The sequence below is a fragment of the Mustelus asterias genome, chromosome 2, assembly GCF_964213995.1.
Source record: "Mustelus asterias chromosome 2, sMusAst1.hap1.1, whole genome shotgun sequence".
Taxonomy (NCBI): Eukaryota; Metazoa; Chordata; class Chondrichthyes; order Carcharhiniformes; family Triakidae; genus Mustelus; species Mustelus asterias.
In genome coordinates this window covers 33,841,402-33,861,439 of record NC_135802.1, presented here as the reverse complement: position 1 = coordinate 33,861,439, position 20,038 = coordinate 33,841,402, and the positions used below count along the sequence as shown (strand labels likewise).

General features: G+C 44.5%; 1 protein-coding gene across 13 annotated transcripts in view; it reads right to left on the bottom strand.

The window, feature by feature from the left end:
- The window catches only part of cul2 (cullin 2), an 80,020-nt gene that overhangs the window by 32,029 nt on the left and 27,953 nt on the right, over positions 1–20,038 (bottom strand). For all 13 annotated transcript variants that reach the window (XM_078233063.1, XM_078233026.1, XM_078232991.1 and 10 more), the window contains exons 5-6: positions 6,740–6,845; positions 5,767–5,849 (exon numbers count right to left, since the gene is read on the bottom strand). In XM_078233063.1, the coding sequence (XP_078089189.1) occupies positions 5,767–5,849; positions 6,740–6,845 (189 nt within the window). The remainder of the gene's footprint in view (positions 1–5,766; positions 5,850–6,739; positions 6,846–20,038) is intronic.

The following is a 20,038-nucleotide window of genomic DNA, read 5'->3' as shown; positions in this document are numbered from 1 at the left end:
GAAGGCTGAGGGAAGACCTGATTGATGTGTACAAAATTATGAAGGTCACAGATATGAAGAAACTTTTTCTCCTTGGTCGAGGGGTTAATAACCGGGGGCATAGATTTAAGGGAATGGGCAGGAGACTTAGAGGATTTGAGGAAATACTTTTTCACCCAGAGGGTGATGGGAATCTGGAACTCACTGCCAGAAAGAGTGGTGAAGCTGGGACCTTCACAATATTTAACAAGCATTTAGATGAGCACTTGAAACACCATAAGCATACAAAGCTTTGGACCAAGTACTGGAAAATGGGTTTGAATAGACAGCTCTTCATCTGCTGCTCACTTCCCGTGATATTTTTAAATACTCTTTTAGAAACATAAAAAAACTACAGCACAAAACAGGCCCTTCGGCCCCACAAGTTGTGCCGAACATATCCCTACCTTTTAGGCCTACCTATAACCCTCCATCCTATTAAGTCCCATGTACTCATCCAGGAGTCTCTTAAAAGACCCTATTGAGTTCGCCTCCACCACCACTGATGGCAGCCGATTCCACTCGCCCACCACCCGCTGTGTGAAAAACTTCCCCCTAACATTTCCCCTGTACCTCCCCCCCAGCACCTTCAACCTGTGTCCTCTCGTAGCAGCCATTTCCACCCTGGGAAAAAGCCTCTGAGAGTCCACCCGATCTATGCCTCTCAACATCTTATACACCTCTAATAGGTCTCCTCTCATCCTACGTCTCTCCGAGGAGAAAAGACCGAGCTCCCTCAGCCCATCCTCATAAGGCATGCCACTCAATCCAGGCAACATCCTTGTAAATCGCCTCTGCACCCTTTCAATCTTTTCCACATCCTTCCTGTAATGAGGCGACCAGAACTGAGCACAGTACTCCAAGTGGGGTCTGACGAGGGTCTTATATAGCTGCATCATTATCCCCGGACTCCCAAACTCAATCCCTCGATTGATAAAGGCCAGCACACCATACGCCTTCTTAACCACCTCCTCCACCTGCGGGGCCGATTTTAGAGTTCTATGGACCCAGACCCCAAGGTCCTTCTGATCCCCTACAGTACGTAGAGTCTTTCCCTTTATATTGTACTCCTTCATCCCATTTGACCTACCAAAATGGACCACTACGCATTTATCTAGGTTGAAGTCCATCTGCCACTTCTCCGCCCAGTCTTGCATCCCATCTATGTCCCTCTGTAACTTCCGACATCCCTCCAGACTATCCACAACCCCACCAACCTTCATGTCGTTGGCAAACTTACCAACCCATCCCTCCGCTTCCTCATCCAGGTCATTTATGAAAATGACAAACAGCAAGGGTCCCAGAACAGATCCCTGGGGCACACCACTGGTGACCGACCAGTGTTCACATGCTCAATCTAATCTTTCCCTTTTGATACATAGTCCAAGAGTGTGGTTTCTCAATTCGAATTCACTAACTTCTCCTGAATTAGTTTGAGTGATTCTTGACCTCATGACCATATACCAATTCAAAAGGACTAAATTTAAATTGAGTCATTAAGTGCATCCTTAAATGGACAGACTGTACAGACATGATGGGCCAAAGGGCTTCTTGCTGTGTAGTAATTCTATATGGCTAGTCCAGATCAGTTTCTGGTCAATGGTAAACGCACCCACCTCTCCATTTAGATATGGACTGTTTCAATATCTGAGGAGTGACAAATGATGCTGCATTATGCAATCATCAGTGAACATCCCCAGTTCCAATCTTATGACGGAAGGAAGGTCATTGATGAAGCAGCTGAAGATGGTTGAGCCTAAGATGCTACCCTGAGGAACTCCTGCAATGACGTCTGGAACTGAGGTGATTGCTCTCCAACAACCATCTTTCTTTCTGCTCGGTATGACTCAAACCAGTGGAGAGATTTTCCTGATTCCCATTGACTCCAATTTTGCTCGGGCTCCTTGATGCCACACTCAGTCAAACGCAGCCGTGATGTCAAGGGCAGCCATTCTCACCTCACCTCTGGAATTCAGCTTTTATACTGCATGTGATAGGATTCCTTCAACATCATTATTCCTACAAAACTCATCTCCAAACTTCATGGCCTGGGGCTCGGCTCCTCCCTCTGCGACTGGATCCTGAACTTCCTAACCCACAGACCACAATCAGTAAAAATAGGCAACAATACCTCCTCCATGATCATTCTCGACACCAGTGCCCCACAAGGCTGTGTTCTCAGCCCCCCTACTATACTCCTTATACACCTATGACTGTGTGGCCAAATTCCCCTCCAATTCGATTTTCAAGTTTGCTGATGACATCACCGTGGAGGGTCGGATCTCAAACAACGATGAGACAGAGAACAGGAATGAGATAGAGAATCTGGTGAACTGGTGCGACAACAATAATCTTTCTCTCAATGTTAACAAAACGAAGGAGATAGTCATCGAGTTCAGGAAGCGTAGTGGAGGACATGTCCCTGTCTACATCAATGGGGATGAAGTAGAAATGGTCAAGGGCTTCAAGTTTTTAGGTGTCCTGTCCTGATCCCTCCATGCCAACACTATAGTTAAGAAAGCCCACCAATGCCTCTACTTGCTCAGAAGACTAAATAAATTTGGCATGTCAGCTACGACTCTCACCAACTTTTACAAATGCACCATTCTTTCCGATTGTCTCACAGCTTGGTATGGCTCCTGCTCTGTCTAAGACCACAAGAAACTAAAAGAGTCGTGAACGAAGCCCAGTCCATCACTCAAACTGGCCTCCCACCCATTGACTCTGTCTACACTTCCCGCTGCCTCGGAAAAACAGCCAGCATAATCAAGGACCCCACGCACTCCGGACATGCTCTCTTCCACCTTCTTCCATCTGAGGACACGTTCCAACCAACTCAAGAACAGCTTCTTCCCTGCTGCCATCAGACTTTTGAATGGACCTACCTCGCATTAAGTTGATCTTTCTCTACACCCTAACTATGACTGTAACACTACATTCTGCACTCTTTCCTTTCCTTCTCTATGGACGGTATGCTTTGTCTGTATAGTACACAAGAAACAATACTTTTTGTGTATATGAATACAGGCAGCAATAATAAATCAAATGATTCAGGATGCTTCAAAATGACATGGCTGAAGTATTTACATTTCTATAGCATCCTATTTATTTTTGATCGGTTACTTCAAAAAGTATTTCCCTAAATGTTCTCACTTACAGCATTTCAGTTTCTAGGTGAGTCATAGGTTATCTTTTCTCAGTCTCCAGCTCATATTGGTTTCACTTTAGGAAAAAAGGACATTCTGACTCACTGAACTGCATTCCTCAAGTTGTGAATGGGTCTAAATAAACTGAGTTTAGATGTCTACTTAGGGATAGCCCGAGGCATGAATGGTTAACAATACATCCACTTTTACAAAATCATTTGTTTCCTCCCGGAAAACAAGGATAATCTAGATTCCTGTCCGGAATGATGAGCATCCACTTCCAAATGCAAACACTAACCTTGTGTCGGCAAGTAATGGCTTTCTTTTTCATCTCTAAAGTTGAGCTTCAAGATATTCTCCAAGCCTTCCTTTGCACCAGCCATGGCCCAGATCTTCTCCGTTCAGCCATTATCAACATAAGATCCTGTCTGAAACCCACCTTTATGCTCTCAATCCTCATCTACAACTATCTTTCCTTTAAGATTATCACTGACATCACAAATGTTTTCCTTTAAATGGTTCACTATGGCTTCTTCCTTCACTGCCTCTTCATGTTTGGCTTCATGGCACGCTCTCATGGCTCCATTACTAGTTGCCCCAAGATGATAAACCTCCTGTGTTGGTTGCCCCTCTTGGCTCAGTGCAGTAGCAACAAGGATATGAAATTCCAACCCCCTTGCCTTTTACACAGAGGTCAATTTAGACATATATATGTATATATAATATATAAATATATATATATATAATGTCCCATCGCTCTGGCACCACTCGTGATGCGATGACTGCTGTCAGACTGTGTGCCAAGGTATGATTCAGGCATAAGTATTTTCCAACTTAACATCGATCAGCTCCATACATTTGCTCCAAACTCCATCTCCCTTTCAGCTGCTCAGGGGTCTGAAATATTAACTGTTTCTCCACAATTGCTGCCAGACCTGTTGAGCATTTCCAGCATCTTGTGTTTTTATTTCTGTCGGTGTCCTGAATTTCAAACACAATGTTCAAGACATCAGCAAGATCAATTACCTCCCGAATCCCTCATTCACACCTTCGCTACCTCCAAATTTGACATGGCCAGCAGTCTTCTTGCCACCAGAAAGTTGATGGTATTCAAAACTCCACTACCCACATCTTTTCCTGCATCACGTCCATCACCGCCTGTTTCAAAGGTTCCCCAACCATGAAAAGAGTGGGCACAGTAAGAAGTCTCACAACACCAGGTTAAAGTCCAACAGGTTTATTTGGAATCACGAGCTTTCGGAGTGCTGCTCCTTCATCAGGTGACTCCAACGCGGGCATCTCCATGTCATGAAAAGGGTGACCTATGATCAACATTCTGTGCATATTCCTTTCATAACAATGTCCTACTCTACTTCTGCATCCTCCTGTGTCTCTACTTCCTAATCTACTAACATTGGCCTCAAGAGCAAATTATTGCAGATGCTGGTATTTTGAAATAAAAGCAGAACATTTCTAAAATGCTGAAGTACTCAGCAGGTCTGGTGGACAGCAAAACAGACTTCATGTTTCAGGTTGGTGTCCAAAGATGTGCGGGTTAGGTTGATTGGCCAGGTTAAAAATTGCCCCTTAGAGTCCTGGGATGTGTAGGTTAGAGGGATTAGCGGGTAAATATGTGGGGGTAGGGCCTGGGTGGGATTGTGGTCGGCCTGGGTGGGATTGTGGTCGGTGCAGGCTCGATGGGCCGAATGGCCTCCTTCTGCACTGTAGGGTTTCTATGATTCTATGATTTGTCAGAACTGAGTCGAGATGTGGCAATTCAGATCTGCTATCTAATGGTGGTGATTCGGCTTTCCCATTTGCATTACCTATAGAGACACCTTTCGTTCCTTTACTTGATCCATTGCCACTTCTTTCTGCATTCACCATCATCCGGTTTTCATTTAAGGGCTCATGCCTTTCATCCTGTCGCAGACTTTCCTGTTTGTTCTTCCCTCCCCTCCTGGCTTAAAAACTGTTGCTCGGTTATGGCGAAAGATCACAAACAGAACCGTGTGCAAATTGGCTGCAGCATTTCACCATGTTACAACAGTGACTGATTTTTGTTTGTTGCAAGTGTACTTCATTCGCTGCAAATGTTTGGAGACATCGTGAGGTTGTGAAAGGTGTTACATAAATGTAAATCTGTTCACTCATCTTGGTTCAAATCTTAAGAGCACTTCCTATCTCGTCATTGTGAAACATGATATTACCCATAATCAGATTTTATGATAACCAGGTATCAGATTACAGGCAATTTCATCTGAGAGACTGACTGTTCCAACTCTTCCCTGTAATACACATATAACCAATAGAAAGAGGCAACATTTGTCCCACTGGACTGGCTGCATTCTAGATTTCTGACACAAGCATCCTGCATTCTTCTACTTTCACTTTAAGCTATCATATCCATTCATTGCAGAACAACCTTTTAGAGTTATGGCACCAGAGCTACCATCATGCTGGAAAGGTCTTAAAATCATCGAATTTGAGCTCAAAATAAGATTAAAATAGAACTTATGTTTCAGAAGAATTATTCATGCTAATGGTGACTCGTGTTTCTTGAGCAAGAGAAAACGTTTAATCCAAGTAGAAATCCACTTACTTTTTTATTTCACGGAGAAGCATTCGGATGAGGATGGTCTGTAATGGCTCAATCATCAGTTTCTTCCACATGTCTAGAGCTAGCTAGAAATATATAATATTGAACGGGACAAAATGAAGTACACCAAATTTCTAAATATAAAGCCAAGCAAAAAGGGAGAGGGGGGGTGGGGAACAGAGAGAGAAAGAGGAGAGAGAAACTACAATGTTTAAAATGGAAAACCAACAATTTCAACTTCTCAAACTAATTAAATATGCAGTATAATCCAATTTCATTTGTCGAATTCCAGCATCTCTTCAAATTGCTTCTGAAAATCCCCTTTGTATGGAAATGCTGATAGTTTTTGCCTTGAAGTCATACTAGTGACATAAAACGATTCCGCACAGAGAAATGAATGGAAATGTCAAAGGGCACAACTGAAAATGCAAGGCACTGATGACAGAAAAATGCCAAAGCTGCAGCCAGAAAGCAGCTTTTTAATAGAATGTAGCATATGCAAAGGAGAGAAATGAAAACAATAAGCATTTCATTTATTAAGGACAAAGCAGGTGAAGCATTTCAAGCAGAGGAACACAGATCTAGGGGTTTCGTTCCGAATTGCTTGAAAAAGCACAATGGGATGAAGGACCACTTTTGGTATCACAAGAGTGCTGGCTCCAAGGAGGCTCAATCATTCCTTCAGATCTGAGAATTTAAAATTTTAAGAGGCATTGCCCTATGACTTTTACTTTGAATAATATTCTATTAACCACCCACTATATCTGGATTAATGTACCTGTAACTTGAAATTGCAAAGTAGTTACGTAATCATGACTTAAAAATCTTGTTTTGCACTGAAGAGAACACCCACTAGCCTGTCAACTGCATAATTTCAGTTAATGTTCAAGTACAAGCTTCAACCAAGCTTATTGATCAGACGAACGCTATGGTTCTAACTATTCTCAAGGGTTTTTTTTTCCCTGGCAGAGCTTACCTCTCCTATCTCCATCAGTGGCTCAATAATATCCACTCCACCATACCCATACTGGAGGTCGGCTTCTGTCAATTTGTTCTTCTTGATGAACTGTGTGTTGAGATATCTGTGAGAATGGCAGATTTTGAAAAACATCAAGCACTTGTGTGTGCTTTCAAACACATATTTATGTAAAGTGTGCAAAATGGCAGACGCACATCTGATCATGACAACACGATCAACTGGGTCAAATCTTGTACATTTGCAGTCCCAAGCCCATACGTCAGTGATCTCAAATATGCAAGCCAAGGAACTCTTGACCTTCACTTCATATTGGTGACCATGCTGATGAGAAGAATTACGAAACACTGACATTGTAATATGCTGTTGTGCTCCATGCTGGAGCACCAATATGCAGCACCACAAAGTACGAGGATGCAGGCTCTCATTCAGCTCAGTTCCTGATGAGGGTACAAATACAGAGGGAAACATCCCACCAGTTAGCCACAAAATAGTAGCAGTTTTAAACTGGATAACAATGATTTTAACTCGGGATACAATTTGTCGCTTGTACAAAGTCTCTGCTCCCTTCAGTTTTCACAATTATGCAACAATATGTGGTATATGAATTTCAGTGACGGCGTGATGCCAGGAGTATAGACTGTACATCCTAAGGGGTGAATCATATCAAATGGCCCATCTCTTTGACTGCTTGCAACAGGCAAAGTACTGACTGTAACTGATCAGCCTGTGCTTGAAAAACTCAAAACAGAGTGGGATTTTCCGGTCCTGCTGAAGTTGGCTCCAGCGGTGGTAGGCAAATTGTCACTGACTATGGCAGACCTGAAGATCCTGTCAATGGCCTCTGCCACAGGAAAACCTGATGTGGAGATACCGACGTTGGACTGGGGTAAGCACAGTAAGAAGTCTCACAACACCAGCTTAATAAACCTGTTGGATTTTAACCTGGTGTTGCAGGAAAACCTGCCAGGGGAACCGGAAAATTCCAGCAATAGCGTCCAACATTAGATGCGATTCCGCGATTGGACAACACTTAATCAACAATTCTGATTGTGCTAAGAATTAGACTGAAATACAATTTAAGATTGTCATTTGGACTTGCTTATGCATGTTGGAAGCCACATAGGTAACACGGTGGCACAGTGCTTAGCACTGCTGCCCCACAGCGCCAGGGACCCAGGTTTGGGTCAGTGTGTGTGAAGTCTGCACGTTCTCCCCATGTCTGCATGGGTTTCCTCCAGGTGCACTAGTTCCCTCCCACCGAAAGACTGGTTAGATGCATTGGCTATACTAAATTTGCCCTCAGTGTACCCAAACAGGTGCCAGAGTGTGACGACTAGGGGATTTTCACAGGAACTTCATTGCAGTGTTAATATAAGCCTACTTATGACCCCCACGAATAAACTTGAATCCACAGGGCCCTGTCCTTTGCAGACAGAAGGAATATGTCTGCACATTGGGCCTTTTTCAATTAAACAAAAGCTCAGGAAACATTAATTCTTTGATTTATTCCCTCGGGCTATATCTTGCTCAGAGTTGACCTGCGTGGTTTGAATTTGAATCAAGCTGGGCAGTTAATCATCCCATGCTCCATGGCAATGCTTCCATCTGAGTCCATTTGCCAAGCAATCAGCACTTAGATTCTCAGGTTGGCAGGTTATGTTTTCATTTATTCCTGGGACATGGGCATCTCTCACTATGCCAGCATTTATTGTCCATCTCTAAGTGCCCATGAGAAGTTGGTGGCAAGCTGTCTTCTTGAGCTACTGCTGTTCATTGGGTACCGGAAGAATCAGTACTTGGGGCCCCGTGATGTTCAAAATCCATATCAATGATTTGAATGTGGGGGCAAATGAAATATTTCTAAGGTTACAGGATATACAAAACTAGGTGGGAACGTGTTGTGAAAATGTTGCAAAGAGGCTTCAAGGGGATTAGGACAAGCTTAAGTGAATGGACAAGAGAATGGTAAATGGAATACAATATGGATAACTGAGGTTATCCATTTGATATGAAGGAGAGATGCAAAATATTTCTTAAATGGTGACAGATTGCGAAGTGACGCTGTCCAAAGGGACCTGGTGCCCTTCTTCATAAGTCACTGAAAGTTAACACAGGTGCAGCAAGCAATTAGGAAGGCAAATGGTATGTTGGCCTTTGCCAGAGGCATTTGAGTACAGGAATAAAGATGTCTTGCTTCAATTGTATAAAACCCAATTTAGACTGCACCTAGAATGTTGGGTACAGTTTTGGTCCCCTTACCCAAGGATTGCGAACGAGTATGATTTGGTAGCCATTACAGAGACATGGTTGCAGGATGGTCACGACTGGGAGTTAAATATCCAGGGGTATCAGACTGTTCAGAGGGACCGACAGGAAGGTAAGGGAGGTGGTGTAGCTCTGATATTTAAGGATGATATCAGGGCGGTAGTGAGAGATGATACAGGTTCTATGGAAAAAAAGGTTGAATCCATTTGGGTGGAAATTAGAAATAGTAAGGAGAAAAAGTCACTGATAGGCGTAGTCTATAGGCCACGAAATAATGACATCTTGGTGGGGCGAGAAATAAACAAAGAAATAACTGATGCATGTAAAAATAATACAGCAATTATCATGGGGGATTTTAATCTACATGTCAATTGGTCAAACCAGGTTGGTCATGGCAGCCTTGAGGAGTTGTTCATGGAATGTATTCGCGATAGTTTCCTTGAACAGTATGTAATGGAACCTACGAGGGAGCAAGCTATCCTAGATCTGGTCCTGTGTAATGAGACAGGAATAATTAATGATCTTGCAGTTAGGGATCCTCTTAGAAGAAGCAATCACAGTATGGTTGAATTTAAAATACAGATGGAGCATGAGAAGGTAAAATCCAATACCAGTGTCTTGTGCTTAAACAAAGGAGACTACAAAGGGATGAGGGAAGAGTTGGCTACGGTAGACTGGGAGCAAAACTCTCTGGTGGGACAATTGAGGAACAGTGGAGGACTTTCAAAACGATCTTTCACAGTGCTCAGCAAAAGTATATATCAGTGATAAGGAAGGACTGTAGAAAAAGAGATAATCAGCCATGGATATCTAAGGAAATAAAGGATGGTATCAAATTGAAAGAAAATGCATACAAAGCGGCAAAGATTAGTGGGAACCTCGAGGATTGGGAAATCTTTAAAAGTCAGCAAAAAACCATGAAAAAAGTTAAAAAGAAAAGTAAGATGGATTGAGAGAATAAATTAGCTCAGACTATAAAAACAGATAGCAAAAGTTTCTACAAATATATAAAACGAAAAAGAGTGGCTAAAGTAAACATTGGTCCTTCAGAGGATGAGAAGGGGGGGATGTAATAACTGGAAATGAGGAAATGGCTGAGGCATTGAACAGGTATTTTGTGTTGGTCTTCACAGTGGAAGACACAAATAACATGACAAAAATTGATGACAGGAAGGCTGTGGCAGGTGGGAACCTAGAAACTATTATCACGAAAGAGGTAGTGTTGGGCAAGTTAATGGGGCCAAAGGTAGACAAGTCTCCTGGTCCTGATGGAATGCATCCCAGGGTACTAAAAGAGATGGCGGGAAAAATAGCAAATACACTAGTGGTAATTTCCCAAAATTCACTGGACTCTGGAGTCGTTCCTGCAGATTGGAAAACAGCAAATGTGATGCCACAGTTTAAAAAAAAAAGAGGTAGACAAAAGGCAGGTAACTATAGGCAGGTGAGCTTAAATTCTGTAGTAGGGAAAATGCTTGAACCTATCATCAAGGAAGAAATAGCAAAACATCTGGATATAAATTGTCCCATTGGTAAGATGCAGCATGGGATCATGAAGGGCAGGTCATGTTTGAATAATTTGGTGGAATTCTTTGAGAACATTACATGTGCAGTGGACAACGGGGAACCTGTGGATGTGACGTATCTGGATTTCCAGAAGGCATTTGACAAGGTGCCGCACCAAAGACTGCTGCATAAGATAAAGGTGCACGGTGTTACGGGTCATGTATTAGCATGGATAGAGGATTGGTTAACTAACAGAAAGCAAAGAGTGGGGGTAAACGGGTGTTTTTCTGGTTGGCGATCAGTGACTCGTGGTGTGCCTCAGGGATCAGTGTTGGGACAGCAATTGTTTCGGAGTTACATAAATGATTTGGAGTTGGGGACCAAGTGTAGTGTGTCAAAATTCGCAGATGACACTAAGATGGGTGGCAGAGCAAAGTGTGCAGAGGACGCTGAAAGTCTGCAAAGGGATATAGATAGTCCAAGTGAGTGGGTGAGGGTCTGGCAGATGTAATATAGAAATCATAGAATCCTACAGTGCAGAAAGAGGCCATTTGGCCCATCGAGTCTGTGCCAACCACAATCTCACCCAGGCCCTATCCCCCATATCGCCACATATTTATCCACTAATCCCTCTAACCTATGCATCCCGGGACACTAAGGGCAATTTAGAATGGCCAATCAACCTAGCCCGCACATCTTTGGACTGTGGGAGGAAACCGGAGCACCCGGAGGAAACCCATGCAGACACGGAGAATGTGCAAACTCCACACAGACAGTGACCCGAGCCAGGATTCGAACCCAGGTCCCTGGAGCTGTGAAGCAGCAGTGCTAGCCACTGTGCTACCGTGCCACCCATGATGTTGGTAAATGTAAGGTCATCCATTTTGGTAGGAATAACAGCAAAATGGACTATTATTTAAATAGTAAAAAATTGCAGCATGCTGCTGTGCAGAGGGACCTGGGTGTCCTTGTGCAGGAATAACAAGGAGTTGGCTTGCAGGTGCAGCAGGTAATTAAGAAGGCAAATGGAATTTTGTCCTTCAGTGCTAGAGGGATGGAGTTTAAAACCAGCGAGATTACGCTGCAGCTGTATAAGGTGCTGGTGAGGCCACACCTGGAGTATGTGTACAGTTTTGGTCTCCTTACTTGAGAAAAGGATATACTGGCACTGGAGCAGGTGCAGAGGAGGTTCACTAGGTTGATTCAGGAGTTGAAAGGGTTGGCTTATAGAAACATAGAAAACTACAGCACAAAACAGGCCCTTCGGCCCCACAAGTTGTGCCGAACATATCCCTACCTTTTAGGCCTACCTATAACCTTCCATCCTATCAAGTCCCATGTACTCATCCAGGAGTCTCTTAAAAGACCCTATTGAGTTTGCCTCCACCACCACTGACAGCAGCCGATTCCACTCGCCCACCACCCACTGTGTGAAAAACTTCCCCCTAACATTTCCCCTGTACCTACCCCCCAGCACCTTCAACCTGTGTCCTCTCGTAGCAGCCATTTCCACCCTGGGAAAAAGCCTCAGAGTCCACCCGACCTATGCCTCTCAACATCTTATATACCTCTATTAGGTCTCCTCTCATCCTACGTCTCTCCAAGGAAAAAAGACCGAGCTCCCTCAGCCTATCCTCATAAGGCATGCCACTCAATCCAGGCAACATCCTTGTAAATCTCCTCTGCACCCTTTCAATCTTTTCCACATCCTTCCTGTAATGAGGCGACCAGAACTGAGCACAGTACTCCAAGTGGGGTCTGACGAGGGTCTTATATAGCTGCATCATTATCCCCGGACTCCTAAACTCAATCCCTCGACTGATAAAGGTCAGCACACCATACGCCTTCTTAACCACCTCCTCCACCTGCGGGGCCGATTATGAGGAGAGACTGAGTAGACTGGGGCTATACTCATTGGAATTCAGAAGAATGAGGGGAGATCTTATAGAAACATAAGATTATGCACTATAGGAAGGATGTGGAAGCGCTGGAAGGAGTGCAGAGGAGATTTACCAGGATGCTGCCTGGTTTGGAGGGTAGGTCATATGAGGAAAGGTTGAGGGAGCTAGGGCTGTTCTCTCTGGAGCGGAGGAGGCTGAGGGGAGACTTAATAGAGGTGTATAAAATGATGAAGGGGATAGATAGAGTGAACGTTCAAAGACTATTTCCTCGGGTGGATGGAGCTATTACAAGGGGGCATAACTATAGGGTTCGTGGTGGGAGATACAGGACGGATATCAGAGGTAGGTTCTTTACGCAGAGAGTGGTTGGGGTGTGGAATGGACTGCCTGCAGTGATAGTGGAGTCAGACACTTTAGAAACATTTAAGCGGTTATTGGATAGGCACATGGAGCACACCAGGATGATAGGGAGTGGGATAGCTTGATCTTGGTTTCAGATAAAGCTCGGCACAACATCGTGGGCCGAAGGGCCTGTTCTGTGCTGTACTGTTCTATGTTCTATGAATAGATAAGATAGAAGCAGGGAAGTTGTTTCCACTGGCGGGTGGAACTAGAACTAGGGGCATAGCCTCAAAATAAGGGGAAGCAGATTTAGGACTGAGTTGAGGAGGAACTTCTTCACACAAAGGGTTGTGAATCTGTGGAATTCCCTGCCCAGTGAAGCAGTTGAGGCTACCTCATTGAATGTTTTTAAGGCAAGGATAGATACATTTTTGAACAGTAAAGGAATTAAGGGTTATGGTGAGCAGGCGTGTAAGTGGAGCTGAGTCCACGAAAAGATCAGCCATGATCTTACTGAATGGCGGAGCAGGCTCGAGGGGCCAGATGGCCTACTCTTGCTCCTAGTTCTTATGTTATGTACTTCTTTATAGAGGAAATGCAGCAGAGGTTAACCAGACTAATTTTTGGGATGGCAGGACTATTCTATGAGGAGACTGGGCCTGTATTCTCTACAGCTTAGAAGAATGAGAGGTGATCTCATTGAAACTTATCAAATTCTTGAGGGGCAAGACAGGGTACATAGAGAAAGGAGAAAGGGGCGGCACGGTCGCACAGTGGTTAGCACTGCTGCTTCACAGCTCCAGGGTCCTGGGTTCGATTCCCGGCTCGGGTCACTGTCTGTGTGGAGTTTGCACATTCTCCTCGTGTCTGCGTGGGTTTCCTCCGGGTGCTCCGGTTTCCTCCCACAGTCCAAAGATGTGCGGGTTAGGTTGATTGGCCAGGTTAAAAATTGCCCCTTAGAGTCCTGAGATGCGTAGGTTAGAGGGATTAGCGGGTAAAATATGTGGGGGTAGGGCCTGGGTGGGATTGTGGTCGGTGCAGACTCGATGGGCCGAATGGCCTCCTTCTGCACTGTAGGGATTCTAAAAAAAAAATGTCAGGGGGATGAGGGAATCTAGAATCAAGGGACCAAGTCTCAAGGTAAGGAGCAAATCTCATAGGCTAGTGAGTATTCAGGAATTCTCTGTTCCAAGACAAAGATTGATGGATTTCGAGATACTAAAGATCAAGGAAAACGGCATCGAGGAAAACCATCAATCATGAGGCGGCTCAGTGATTAGCACTGCTGTCTCACAGCACCAGGGAGTTGCTGCAGGGCAAGTTGTAGATGGTATTCACTGCTATTACTGTACATCAGTGGAAAAGGTGCAATTGTTTAAGGTGGTGCATGGGCTGCCAATCATGCATGTTGCTTTGTCTTGGATGGTGTTCAGCATCTTGAGTATTGTTAGAATTGCACTTATCCAGGCAAGTGGTGAGTATTGCACCACTCAAGACTTCTCAGATACTGAAGCAGTCAATGTCCAAATGCAGCAAGACCTGGACAATGTCCAGGCTTGGGCCGACAAATTTTGATTTGATTTATTCTCACATGTATTAACATAGTGAAAAGCATTGTTTCTTGTGCATTATATAGACAAAACATACCGTTCATAGAGAAGGAAACGAGAGAGTACAGAATGTAGTGTTACAGTCATAGCTAGGGTGGAGAGAAAGTGTCAACTTAATGCAAGGTAGGTCCATTCAAAAGTCTGACAGCAGCAGGGAAGAAGCTGTTCTTGAGTCGGTTGGTACATGACCTCAGGCGTTTGCATCTTTTTCCCCCCGAAGGAAGAAGGTGGAAGAGAGAATGTCCGGGGTGCAGGGGTTCCTTAATTATGCTGGCTGCTTTGCCGAGGCAGCGGGAAGTGTAGACAGAGTCAATGGATGGGAGGCTGGTTTGCGTGATGGGTTGGGCTACATCCACGACCTTTTGTAGTTTCTTGCGGTCTTGGGTAGAGCAGGAGCCATACCAAGCTGTGATACAACCAGAAAGAATGCTTTCTAAGGTGAGAGTCGGAGCTGACATGCCAAATTTCCTTAGTCTTCTGAGAAAGTAGAGGCGTTGGTGGGCTTTCTTAGCTATAGTTTCAGCATGGGGGGAGATCAAGACAGGTTGTTGGTGATCTGGACACCTAAGAACTTGAAGCTCTTGACCCTTTCTACTTTGTCCCCATTGATGTAGACAAGGGCATGTTCTCCTTTACGCTTCCTGAAGTTGATGACAATCTCCTTCGTTTTGTTGACATTGGAGGGAGAGATTATTGTTGCCGCACCAGTTCACCAGCTTCTCTATCTCATTCCTGTGCTCTGTCTCATCATTGTTTGAGATCTGACCCACTACGGTGGTGTCGTCAGCAAACTTGAAAATCGAATTGGAGGGGAATTTGGCCACAGTCATAGGTGCACAAGGAGTATAGTAGGGGGCTGAGAACACAGCCTTGTGGGGCACCGGTGCTGAGGATTATCGTGGAGGAGGTGTTGCTTATCCTTACGGATTGTGGTCTGTGAGTTAGGAAGTTCAGGATCCAATCGCAGAGGGAGGTGCCGAGGTCCAGGCCACGGAGTTTGGAGATGAGTTTCGTGGGAATAATAGTGTTGAAGGCTGAGCTGTAGTCAGTAAGTAGGAGTCTGACATAGGTGTCCTTGTTATCTAGGTATCCCAGGGTTGAGTGCAGGGCCAGGGAAATGGTGTCTGCTGTGGACCTGTTGCAGCAATAGGCAAACTATAGTGGATCCAGGTAGTCCGGGAGGCTGGAATTGATGTGTGCTATAACTAACCTTTGGCATTGAAAACTCACACCACACAAGTGCCAGGCAATTACTATCTCCAACGAGAGAATCTAACCATTGCCCCTTGACATTCAATGGCATACCCATTGTTGAATCCCCCACTATCAACAACTAGGGGTTACCACTGACCAGAAACTTCACTGGATGAGCCACATAAATACCATGGCTACAAGAGCAGGTCAGAGGCTAGGATTCCTGCAATAAATAATTCACTTCCTGATTCTCAAAGCCTGTCCACAATCCACAAGGCTGGAGTGTGATGGAATACTCTCCAGTTGCCTGGACGAGTGCAGCTCCAACAACTCTAGACTCGCCACGAGTTCGAAGCAGCCATCTGAAGCCAGCTGAAAAGCAACAAAGCCTCTGGCGCAGATGGAATCCCCACTGGAAGTATTAAAATGCGACAGCGAGGCATCTTGGATAAGAATCCACAACCTCATTACCCTTGCCTGGAAGGAAGAAAGCATGTCGGGAAATCTGAGACACCTTGTGACCATCTTCAGAAAGGAGACAGTTGTGACTGCAGAAATTAAAGAGGGGTTTCCCAACTCTACGCCATGGGAAAGGTCTTCGAGAATCCTCCTCCCAGTGGCTGAAAAGCTCCTCTCTGACTCTCAGTGTGGCTTCCATCCATCAAGAGGCACAGCAGTCATGATCTTCAGTGCACAACAAATCCAGGAAAACCTCTGTACATGGCCTTCTTCGAACTCGCAAAGACCGGTGAACCATGGGGAATTGTGGAACATCCTCCTCAAATTTGGCTGCCTGCAGAAATTCATCGATGATGAAATCCAATATCCATTTCAATACACCACTGGAAACTTCGGATGTCTGAGGAATAGTGTTCGAAGACTGAGACCGTAAATCCAGCACCAAGCTCACGGTCTACAGAGCAGCCGTAGTCTCCACCCGCCTGTATACATCAGAAACATGGACAATATACAGCAGACACAACTCTCTGGAGAGATATCAACCTTGCTTCTTCAAAATCCTGCAAATCCAGTGGCAGGATTGGCATACCAATGAGAGGGTCTTCTCCCAGATCAACATTTTCAGTATTGAGGCACTGGTCATGTTTGACCAGCTGTGATGGACGGGCCACATTATCCGCATGCTTCCTGAAACAAGTGCTGTACTCCGAGCTCCGCAACGGCAAGCAGAAGGGCAGAGGAAATGCTACAAGAATGTTCTGAAAGAACCCCTTAAAGAAATGCAATATCCCCATCGTTGAAACGTGGGAATCGCTTGCATGAGAACGCACAAACTGGGGAAGAAACATCGGGGAAGAAGCCAATCACGTTGAGCACCACCGTTCAGAGCATATAGAAGCCAAGCATAAACAGCGGACAGAGAGTGCAGAATCCATCTATCTCGGATCACTGTCTATGTGGAGTTTGCATGTTCTCCCGTGCCTGCGTGGGTTTCCTCCGGATGCTCCGGTTTCCTCCCACATTCCAAAGATGTGCAGGTTAGATGAATTGACCCCATGGTAAATTGCCTTAGTGTCAGGGGGTTTAGCAGGGTAAATACGTGGGGTTACGGGGCTGGGCCTGGGTGAGACTGTTGTTGGTGCAGGCTCGATGGGTCCAATGGCCTCCTTCTGCACTGTAGGGATTCTATGATTCTAAAACTAAAGCCCAAGAGAGAAGAAAAATGTCACATTAAGAAATTAAAGGAACAATGATGGTATGACTGGGAAACTGGCTCAGGAACCTAAAGCAGGGAGTGGTTATGAAAGCTTCTTTTTCAGACTAGAGGGAAGTATACAAAGGTATTCCACAGAGGGGGGCATGAGAGCCACTGCTCTTTGAAATATATTGATGACCTGGATCTGGTTACACAGGGCACATTTTCACAGTTTGTGGATGATGCGAAATTCAAATATAGGAGGACAGGAACAAACTGCAGGATGTCGTAGACACGCTGGCCAAAGGAGCAGACACATGACAAATTAAGGTTAATGAAGAAAATTGTGAACTGAAAGAATGTGAACTGAAAGAAAGAGAACTAGCATAAAGTAAATGCTCAAAGGAGAGGAGGGACAGGATCTGAGACTGGGGGTATGGACAAAATCCTTGAAGTAATCAGGACAAGAGGAGAAGGCTCTTAATAAAAAGCATGTGGAATCATCAGCTTTAGTAACCAAGTCGAATACAAAAGCAATAAAGTTATGCTGAAACTTTATAAAATTGGTTGGGCCTGAGGTGAACTAACTGTGTTCAATTCTGAGGAGTGACTTGCATGGAGAGACTCTTTAACTCAGTTTCTCTCTCCGCAGATGTTGCCAAAATTGTGTGTGTTTCTGTCTGTATTTCAGATTTCCAGTATCCACTGTATTTTGTTTTTGGAGAAGCTGGGTTTGTTCTCCTTGGAGCAGAGAAGGTCCGTGGGTGGGTTTCCTCCCACAGTCCAAAGATGTGCAGGTTAGCTTGGTTGGCCATGCTAAATTGACCCTAGTGTCAGGGGATACGTGGGGTTATGGGAATAGAGCCTGGGTGGGATTGTGGTTGGTGCAGACTCGATGGGCCAAATGGCCTCCTTCTGCACTGTAGGGATTGATTCTATGATCTGGAGGAGATTTGAAAGAGGTAAACAGAGATGTGCAAAATCACGAAAGGTTTTGATAGAGTAATTGAGAAACAGTTTCCAATGACAGGAGGGCTTGTAATGAGACGACACAGATTTTAAATATTTGGCAAAAAAGAAAATCAGAGGCAGAGAGAAAAATATTCTTTTCACAGCAATTTGTTGGGATCTGAAATGCAGTACCTGACATGCTGGTGGAAGCAGGTTCAATAGCAGCTTTCAAAAGGGAGTTAGATAAATATTTTAAGTAGAAAAATCCACAGGACTCTGGGAAAGAGCAAGGGAGTAAATGATAGTTCTACCAGGGATCAGGCACAGGCACAATGGGCCAAATAGCCTCCTACTGAGCTGTAAAATCTGAGATTCTAAACTACACCAATATTTCATCACACAGACATCTAAACAGCTGCAGCTGTATTTTTAAAAGGAGGTTGTCAATTCAAATCCTGCAGGGATATCTCAATTCAAAGCTGGTATGTGAAGCTCACATGCTGACCAGTGAGCTGCTTAAGGGCCTTTCAAACTACACACGTAACATCAGAATGTTTTCTACATCATTAGTTCTTCAACCGCTCATAATTTTTAAATGATTGAGAAACAACATTTAGAATTGTACCGGCAACATTTGCACCACATTAGCACCAAGCATCGTAAATAAGTTCCATCTGCCTCCCTTTGACCTTTAATGGCATCAACATTACCTATCAAGTCTTCTACCACAATAGAGATGCAACCACTGGCCAGAAACTTAACTACACCAGCCATATCAACATGGCTACAAGAGAAAGGGAGACAACGATACACTACCGGGGGCGGCATGGTGGAACAGTGGTTAGCATTGCTGCCTCACAGCGCCAGGGACCCGGGAGCAATTCCCACCTTGAGTCTCTGTCTAGTGGAGTTTGCATATTCTCCTCATGTCTGCGTGGGTTTCCTCCAGGTGCTTCGGTTTCCTCCCAAAGTCTGAAAGACGTGCCGGTTAGGTGCATTGACCCAAACAGGCACCGGAGTGTGGCGACTAGGGGAATTTCACAGTAACTTCATTGCAATGTTAATGTAAGTCTTACTTGTGACATTAATAAATAAACTTTAAAAAAACTTTTACAATGAGTGGTTCACCTCCTCGCCTTTCAAACATTCTTTCGTAGTCAATGTTCCCTGCTGTTTTTATTAGTGATGATGTGGAGATGCCGGCGTTGGACTGGGGTGAACACAGTAAGAGTTTTAACAACACCAGGTTAAAGTCCAACAGGTTTATTTGGTAGCCAATGCCATCAGCTTTTGGAGCTCTGCTCCTTCGTCAGATGGAGTGATTATCTGCTCTCAAACAGGGCATACAGAGACACAAAATCAAGTTACAGAATACTGATTAGAATGCGAATCTCTACAGCCAACCAGGTCTTAATACACATCTCTTTAACCTGTGCTTAATGCTCCCCCCATTCACATTGAAAGATACAGACAATGTGAATGGGGGGAGCATTAAGCACAGGTTAAAGAGATGTGTATTAAGACCTGGTTGGCTGTAGTGATTCGCATTCTAATCAATATTCTGTAACTTGATTTTGTGTCTCTGTATGCCCTGTTTGAGAGCAGATATCCACTCCATCTGATGAAGGAGCAGCGCTCCGAAAGCGAATGGCATTTGCTACCAAATAAACCTGTTGGACTTTAACCTGTTGTTAAAACTCTTCCTGTTTTCATTCGTGTGCAGGCGACTTCTTAGCGTTTACGGCCTCTTTACATTGTTTTGCATGGTCACACACACATGGCAATTTAATGGCCGACTTAAGCGTCATTGACTTTCTGCGTAGGTTAGGGGGAACATTTTTTTCTGGCGGCGACAAGTCTCAAGTCAGGTGTG